This window comes from Eupeodes corollae, chromosome 2, assembly GCF_945859685.1.
Source record: "Eupeodes corollae chromosome 2, idEupCoro1.1, whole genome shotgun sequence".
NCBI lineage: Eukaryota > Metazoa > Arthropoda > Insecta > Diptera > Syrphidae > Eupeodes > Eupeodes corollae.
Window position 1 is genome coordinate 142,437,624 of NC_079148.1, and position 8,018 is coordinate 142,445,641.

General features: G+C 35.5%; 2 protein-coding genes across 2 annotated transcripts; one reads left to right on the forward strand and one right to left on the reverse strand.

Moving 5' to 3' along the window:
- Window positions 1–272: 272 nt before the first annotated feature.
- On the reverse strand, window positions 273–1,813 carry LOC129947098 (innexin inx5-like). Its single transcript, XM_056057531.1, has 3 exons — window positions 1,251–1,813; window positions 1,044–1,186; window positions 273–965 (listed from the first exon to the last, which is right to left on the reverse strand). The coding sequence occupies exons 1-3, from the start codon at window positions 1,681–1,683 to the stop codon at window positions 447–449; spliced, it is 1,095 nt and encodes a 364-aa protein (XP_055913506.1). The 5' UTR covers window positions 1,684–1,813; the 3' UTR covers window positions 273–446.
- A 2,661-nt stretch (window positions 1,814–4,474) lies between these two features.
- Window positions 4,475–6,740, forward strand: LOC129947467 (RNA exonuclease 5). Its single transcript, XM_056058030.1, has 2 exons — window positions 4,475–4,800; window positions 4,863–6,740. Exons 1-2 carry the CDS (start codon window positions 4,633–4,635, stop codon window positions 6,693–6,695), a joined length of 2,001 nt encoding a protein of 666 aa, XP_055914005.1. The 5' UTR covers window positions 4,475–4,632; the 3' UTR covers window positions 6,696–6,740.
- The last annotated feature ends 1,278 nt before the right edge of the window (window positions 6,741–8,018 follow it).

An 8,018-nucleotide genomic window follows, 5' to 3' on the forward strand; every position in this document is an offset into this window, starting at 1 on the left:
TTCTTTAACGGTCTAGATCATATCAGCGTAATCTCACGTTTCATAAAGGACTCAACGGGTTCCATGAACTTAGGAAAAAGCCTCAATATTCATGTGGTATCACAATGGGCCTTTCAACTGGCCTAAGTGTGTCCGTTTCCATTTTGGACACCCACTTTAACCTAACCTAACCTAGGCCCAGATTTTTATAAGTTGTCAAAAATTTAACCAGTGAATGCCATGCCGTTATTACAAAAACACACATAAACTTCATAAAAAAAATACTTTTATTCCAATAATTCTATGTATATATTTATACACAATATAAGTAACAAAAAAAAATAATAAATTCACATTCAATGTGAAATTCAATTCATGTTATGGTCAGTGCTGTTAGTGCGGTTTTAAGTTTAAAACAAAAAACTAACCCCAACAGTTCTTATTTACATTTGTACACCTGCGAAATTTTAAACAGACATCTCATTGTTATTTCGGAGCCTTTGAAAGTCATACAAATCGCGAATTAACTCTGCAAACATTAAAGGATTAATATTTACACAAATACGAGTCAACAAAAACCATTCAGAATAGCTCATGTCCTGCACAAGTTGATGAACTTGTTTCTTCTGATTACATCCGACACTACATTGAGTCATGATTATACGAGCTGCATTACTGCAAGTTGCAATTATACGAAAAGTTAAATGCATTGCCGAAACAACCATCAGGATCAAGAACCACACATAAAGGAATGCAAATATTTTCTCATTTAATATATTGATTGGCAGCACACAAAGGCAATCGAATTTGCTCTGCGATCCCGATCCACCGTATTTAAAGAATTCACATTTGGTAATTTTGGGGAATACCCTTGAACTCATTTCGTTCCATTGATTCCAATTGTAAGATGGGATTTGTTTCATTGCTTGAGAGTAACTCGACCAAAATCCATTGAAAAATGTATTCATCAAAGTAAGGTTTAAAATCTAGATATAAAAGAATTAAATAAGGAAATTATGAAGAATTGACAAGGTTCAAAGCTCAGGAACACAGTAAGAACTTACGCATATGAAGAAGTTCAGAATTTCGCATAGAAAATAGTTCTTGGCGTACGAACGATGCATTTGTTTGTAATTCGGATGGAAAATCTGCATCAGGTAAGCTCTCCGTTCTTTGTTGGCACTATCCGAAATAAGCACCTTTCTTTCTGTATAAAAGACTCAAATTTTATATCATCATTACCTCTTTTAGTCACGAGGATGATTACTTACCAAATCCATCGCAAAGTTGACTTATAAATCCACCTTCCCACTTCTTCCATAAAAACGCCGGCAAATAGAAGACAAAGGCTTGTATCAGGAGTATGATCACAACCCATTGATAATAACGAACATAAAGCCTTTGGCTGTCTGTATATTCAGTTCCAACTCCGACTGCAATCGAATTACGATTGTTAATTTGATCGTTTGAATCCGTCAGAATGAACGTTCCCATTGTCCAGCAAAATAGATTAACATATTCCAGATTCTTTTCGTCGGCCATACATTCTATAGGTTGACCAAAAAATTGGCGTGCAGAAACCAAAATTGTAGAGGTTAACAAAATGAAGACGGTGACTTTGCAATGTAAAACGAAAGCAAAATCATAGATGTTAACTGATTTTGGTTTCAGGTATTTTGTTAAAGGAAGAATGGCTTGAAACATTTTTATCTTTTTTTTTCAACAACAAAAAATTATGAAATTGTAAATTATAAAGAAATGATTTTTTTGATATTCATTATACTCAGAGCTTGAATTAGAAAACCCGCATTTTTTATTTTTTTGATGTGCCATTTAATTTTACTGTTGTAACGGTAAACTTTTGACATTCGGGATCCTAAAAGTAGGCAATTTTTTGTTCAGAAAATTGGGATGCGTTCGTGGAAAATAATTGTTTTTATTTTTAAATTTCATTTACATGATGAATTTTATCGTCGAATATGACTTCGAAGTCATTTTTAATGCAATTATTTTTTATTCTTTTCATATAATATGAATAGATAGAAAAGTAGCTACTAAACTGCGGATCCATTATTGCGAGTCGTGATGGTTGAACTTTGAATTGGGTTATTTAAGTAATTTTTTTTCAAAATTTAGCAGCTTTCGCTTTCTGTCAACACACAAATATAAAATTCATTAAATCCATTGTTACGAGATCCCTAATTTGTTTACTTAATTTTCGGTGCTGATCAGAGATCATCTTCTAGTAATTCAATCTAAGGTTAACAAGTTGAATAGCAATAGTTTTAACAACATTTTTGAAGTGATTCAGTTTTTTTTTTCAATATTACTCCCTAAAGTAGGGTACGCAACTAGAGCTAAAATATAGCTTTCATGCAAATTTCTTTCCAGCTAAAATTTAGCAAAGCATTTTAGCGAGTGGTTAGAGAACAACTGCATTTTCATTCCTGAAAGGGTTCTTTCTTGAAATAAATTGTATATTGAAATTATTTTGTGCCATGCGTAAGTGTGGGTCTCCATTTAACATTTCCGATGACAGGACTATCGGCCTATCTCCAATAGAGACCAACAATCCAACATCCGGTCCATGATCCGGTCATCGGATTTTGAATTTTTTGAGTGGATCAAAATCTTGTCATCAAATTTGACGTTTGTGTTGTATGTAGTGGTGAGCGTCCATTACATCCTTTTTGAAATTAAAATATCATTTCGTTTAAACTGTCGTCGAGTGCCAAAATTCATTAATTCAAAGATATCTTTACTAGGCACAGAACAGCTTCAAAGCTGTCGACCGACATCCTACGAAAATTCTTATAGTCTGCACCGTCCTCCCATAGTGAGTCCAAATCATGAAGTTCCCTTACTTCGAGAAATGGATTCACCCAAAACCTGCGTTTCCTTTCATTCTTCAGCGACTTAATCAGCATTCATTTTGAAAGGGCTGTTTGTTTTAATTTAATTTTGTAAAAAAAAACAATAACCACCGACACTAAAGGTAAATCAAGAAAAAGTAAACAACTGATTGTAAATGTGACAGTTGGAGTTATTCATGGCAAGACATAATATGCCCAGTTAAAAAAAAAACAATGGATTGCGGAAGATTGGGTTTTACTCTTGTGGACCCTCAGGGTAAGTAAAATGGATATGGAGGAGAAAAAAGAATTTGACTATGCTGGTGCTCATCATATTTTAATTTGGAACTTCTACAAGTGCAATTGCATTTTCGACACAACTTTCTACTGTCAAAATTTAGCTAAGGTTGGTGCTAACCAACTTATCTCCAGCTGCTTTAAAGAGCTGGGCATTCAAGCCATCCGCTCCAGTGGCTTTATAAGACTTCAGCTTAGGTATGGCAATCTTTACCTCGTCTAAGTCGGGAGGACGGAATTGTTGGCTTTCGTCGTCTATGTTGAATGGATCATTCTGCCTGAAAGCGGAATTTGGTTAATCTTCGCCGTTGAACAGTCTGCAGATGTGGTCCTCAGCATTGACTGCGAATCCATTATGATATTTCCACTTTCGTCTTTGCAGAGCCTTTGGTTCTAGGTTTATGTACCTGTGAATTTCGTTTCTCCTGTTCATAAAACTTTCGAACTTCATTCCTCCTTTTAATGATGAACATATTTCTTCTTTTCCATATTTAAAAAATGGACCGGGTCCAAATGGTTCAGTACTGTATGTCCAGCTTAAGGTTCATTGGTTTCAATCTTTTTATAGCTATACTTTTCTTCTTCTCAAAGACGAAATAACTTGATTTGAATCTTTTAAAAAATAGGAAAGTTAAAAAGGAATTTTAATTATTTTTAATACAATTATGGACAAAAATCAAAATGACATTTTTTACCATAATTTAATTATGTAAGCTTTATTCAACGGTTATATGCAACGTTCCGTTAATCTTATAAACAGTTTTCATATTTAAGGAATTATAAAACGTACATAACTGTATACAGGCTCTACACTTTTTGTTCTATTTGTAAATTGTAAAATGTCATAGAAAAAACATCAAAATAAATGTAAAAATCAAACAAATTAATCTGATTAAAACAAGAAATCAAAATATCAAACTTGACCTGGAAGAATGTATTTAGTGTTTAAATATTAATTTTGTCTCCATTTACAAGACATACAGTTATTGTTTTTGAATTTATTAACACAAGAAATATAATTTTGTTCATACTTTATGTCTTTATATTTATTTGAAAAGCTGGAATAAAAAACTTAGTGAAACTATTTTTCTTTTATGAATTTGTCCTCTAATTTATTGACCAATATTAGGTTTCACAGTCTTTTAATTTATAAGAGGTATATTCCTTTATTTTGTTTTCTTCTTATCAAAGTACAAAAAAAAAACAAAATAAATTTTCGAGGAAATGGTTTCCTCGTGTGAACAGGGTCAAAAGTTATTTTCAGATAGGTATCCGAACGTAGTCACCTTTTTAAACATTGAATGTCAGTGTCAACTGTCAACAACCAAACGTCAAAAGTGAAGTTTGTGTTGAATGCATGCTTTTGCTTTTATACTGTACCACGCGTGAGAGTGAAATCTAGGAACAGAAAAACAAAATTTTAAATTAATTCACGAGATAAAAAATAAAGAACTTGAAATAAAATCATTTCTTACGTGTGTCTTAATCAATCAGTTATCCATTAATGCATACAATGACTTCAAAAAAAGCCGAACGCTTTGAGAAGAAGAAGAAAAAACTTGCAGCACTCGCTAGCTTGGTAAAACTGAACGACAAAGACCGTGAATCCGAATCCAGTGCTGCTGCCAAGGCTTCAAATTCTGACAGTGATAGTTCAGATGAAAAAAATAAGGTAACTAATTTCATAAAGCTTCTCTAAACTTAAATATATAATTAGTCAAATCTTCCCAACAGGTAAAGAAATCGAAATTGATTACTGTCAACCATGATGAAGAACCCACTGCCAAGAAACCTAAACTCACCGAAGATGATTCACAGAGTCAGGACTCTGGCACAGGAGATGATAATGCAGAGGCAAAGAAACTCAATCTTACACAAGAGCAATATGTCAAACTCAAAAAAGAACTCAAGGAACGCAAGCGCGAACTTGAGAACCTTTCAAAACTGCACCTGAGACCAGCTGGCTACAGTGCAAGCCTTGAAGTTGATCAAGAGCAACGAACACCAGTGTTCTTGACAGATGTTCAACATCTCCTCATGTCCGCTCTGATAGGAAAAAAGTCACCATGCCACCCAGATCGGTGGTGCTATCTAGAAAAGCCCTTAAAGTTGTCTCACACTCTGGTGGTTGTCCTCGACGGGGTGTCACTATATCATTATCTTTCCAACGAAGAAAAATTCACCGAAACCAAGAAGATCTTCGAAACAAAACTCGAAGTTGTCCTTCCAGTGAGAGGAGATAAAAACATAATCGCAGATTTGGTAACAGCCCCTCTGACTAACGTTCAAGCCGATGAGCTCATAGCTAAGTATGGATCACTTGAAACAGCCATTGAGATGAACAAAGATCCAACACTACTTGTGAAATCGATCTTTCCCTGCGATTCGTCGGAAGGCGGAGAAAAAGTGAAAACAGGGGAAACTAAAATAGAAGACAAATTTCCAAGGACCAAATTGCTACTATCCGCCCTGCAGATGGTCGACGAAGGTTACCCAATGCCACTGCGTGGAGAACTCGCCAGTCGTTTCAAGAATTACGTATTCACAAAAGACCAATACGCCCCAGTGACTCCCAACAGTCCTATGTTTGGTGTCGATTGTGAGATGTGTCAGACAACATCCGGAAGGAATGAACTCACACGTATCTCGATTGTAAACGAGAAGTTCGAAACGGTCTACGAAACTCTGGTAATGCCAACCAATAAAATCGTAGACTACCTCACAAAATATTCGGGAATAACCCCCGAACTGATGGCTAAAGTCACTAAAAAGCTGCATGAAGTCCAACAAGAGGTGCGAGATTTACTTCCTGCTGACGCGATTCTTGTCGGTCAGTCACTGAATTCAGATTTGCACGCCATGAAAATGATGCATCCCTACGTCATCGATACGAGTGTGATTTTCAATATCACAGGCATGCGAAAACGTAAGTCAAAGTTGCAAACTCTGGCCATTACGTTCCTGGATCAGGTTATTCAGGGACACGAAGGTGGACACGATTCGGTTGAAGACAGTTTGGCGAGTATCCGCTTGGTGCAGCTGAAACTCAGAAATAGCATAGATTTTGGTGATGAGATTTTGTTACAACGGAGGCGAGTGAACGAGATCGTTCGCATGGCTGTGGGTGATTCAATACAGAACAATCTCTTTGGTCAGGCTTCACAACGCGATAAGCGAACGGCCATCATTACCACCGGAAGTATGAATCCCAAAGTTAAGGAAATCTGCGAGAAGGCCACGGGAGGCGATAAACTCAAATCGATTGTATGTCTTGAAGCAGAGACGAACAAACAATCGGTGAAGAAAACTCGTGAGATTGCATTGGAACACGCTCTGACCATCAGCAATCTTAGTGTGGAAGCAGACAAATTCAAACTCGATAAAATTGACAAAACGGTGGAAAAATTAGACAAATGGATTTTAAAGCTTTGGAAGACAGTTGCCCACAATGGACTGTTTCTGGTGTTGTTTGGTGGATCTGATGATTCTCCCAGTGGATTATTGCAAATTGCAATTAAGAAGAATGAAGCAGATGTGGCTACGACAATGCCAATAAAAACTGTATGATAGGAAGTAAAGTTTTTAAAATAAATTTATAAGAAGTTAAAAATATATGGGAAGTATTTTATTTTATTTTTTTGAAAATGTTGTTTTAAATGTTGAACCCAATTGGACAACAATCTGTAGTAAAATCATAAAACTAAATGCTCTTAAATTTAAAAGGAATAAGGTACACAAAACATAAATTTAGAGCCACGTTTTATGAATTCTCGGCAGATAAATTTGTTCGTTTTTTTTTTTTCAAAAATGTATCTGAAAAAAGTCTACTTTTGTTCATTGCATACAGAACATTTTGATTCAGGTTGCAGGGATCCTGAGGTGCTTTAGGCGGAAACAGGTAAGTTCTTAACTTACAAAGGAATCAAAAAGAGAGCAACAGGATTCACAAACAGAACATTCCAACCCATCTGTTTAAAACTGACAAAGTCACAGAATCTCGCCAACGGAGCGAGCAGTCTCGACAAATCCATCTGGGTGATGATTAGAAGTTCCACCCCAACCAGACTTAAATGGGATGAAGACAACCATCATCATGCTGATATTAAACAAAGCTGCCTGTGATGATGGCTTTACCAACTTTTAAAGCCACATCACAGGACCCTTCGTAATAGATTAGAAAATAAGCAGTATTGCTCCCGTCAAACAGTTCGTGAGTTGGTATCAGTACCAACAGTTAATTTGATCGGAGTTCAAATCATAACGATACAAGATATTGCTTATAAAAATAAAATATATGTATATACAACCTTATTGCGAAGATCAACTATCAACCGATTGACGGTTGATAGACTATATTAATTCAAATCAAAATCGGTATTGTGAAAATCAATTGACAAAATATTGTGCTATTGTGAATGCCTTCAAAATAATTTTATTATTCTTGCCGCTTGCAGAAGTTTTGAAAGCAAATAAAAAACTTAAAAATTAAATAAAAAATGACTTCGACGGAATTGTTTTTTGAATAGGTTTTTTTCTGCTGTTGGTCAACAACTTCAACTGGATCCGGGTCAATCTGATGGGTTGATCGTTCATTTGCAGCTTCTTCAGTAAATAAATCATTTTCATTTTGAGGAGTTTCCAAACCAAATTCTCTTCCGGGTAAATTAACACATGTATTTAGACCCAATAAACTTACTTACAACAGCTTCTTCCATATCTCTGAAGTGGTGAAGTCTATTTGGACCACGACCAGTGGCTGATATTTCGATTTTGTTTTCAGTTTTCTTCTTCTTTGTTTGCATTTTAGGTCGACCCATACTCTTTGCCACTTCTCTGAAGGACGTTCTGTAGGCCCTAAGCTATTTAGCTCTACAGAATTTTGTTCCTATT

Excerpts from the sequence above, each read along its gene's own strand:
- LOC129947098 (XM_056057531.1), bottom strand. The coding sequence starts at position 1,683 with ATGTTTCAAGCCATTCTTCCTTTAACAAAATACCTGAAACCAAAATCA. Across the intron at positions 1,187-1,250 it reads TCAACTTTGCGATGGATTTG|AAAGAAAGGTGCTTATTTCG; the intron begins GTAAGTAATCAT and ends TCTTTTATACAG. Across the intron at positions 966-1,043 it reads TTCTGAACTTCTTCATATGC|ATTTTAAACCTTACTTTGAT; the intron begins GTAAGTTCTTAC and ends TTTTATATCTAG.
- LOC129947467 (XM_056058030.1), top strand. The coding sequence starts at position 4,633 with ATGCATACAATGACTTCAAAAAAAGCCGAACGCTTTGAGAAGAAGAAG. Across the intron at positions 4,801-4,862 it reads GTTCAGATGAAAAAAATAAG|GTAAAGAAATCGAAATTGAT; the intron begins GTAACTAATTTC and ends TCTTCCCAACAG.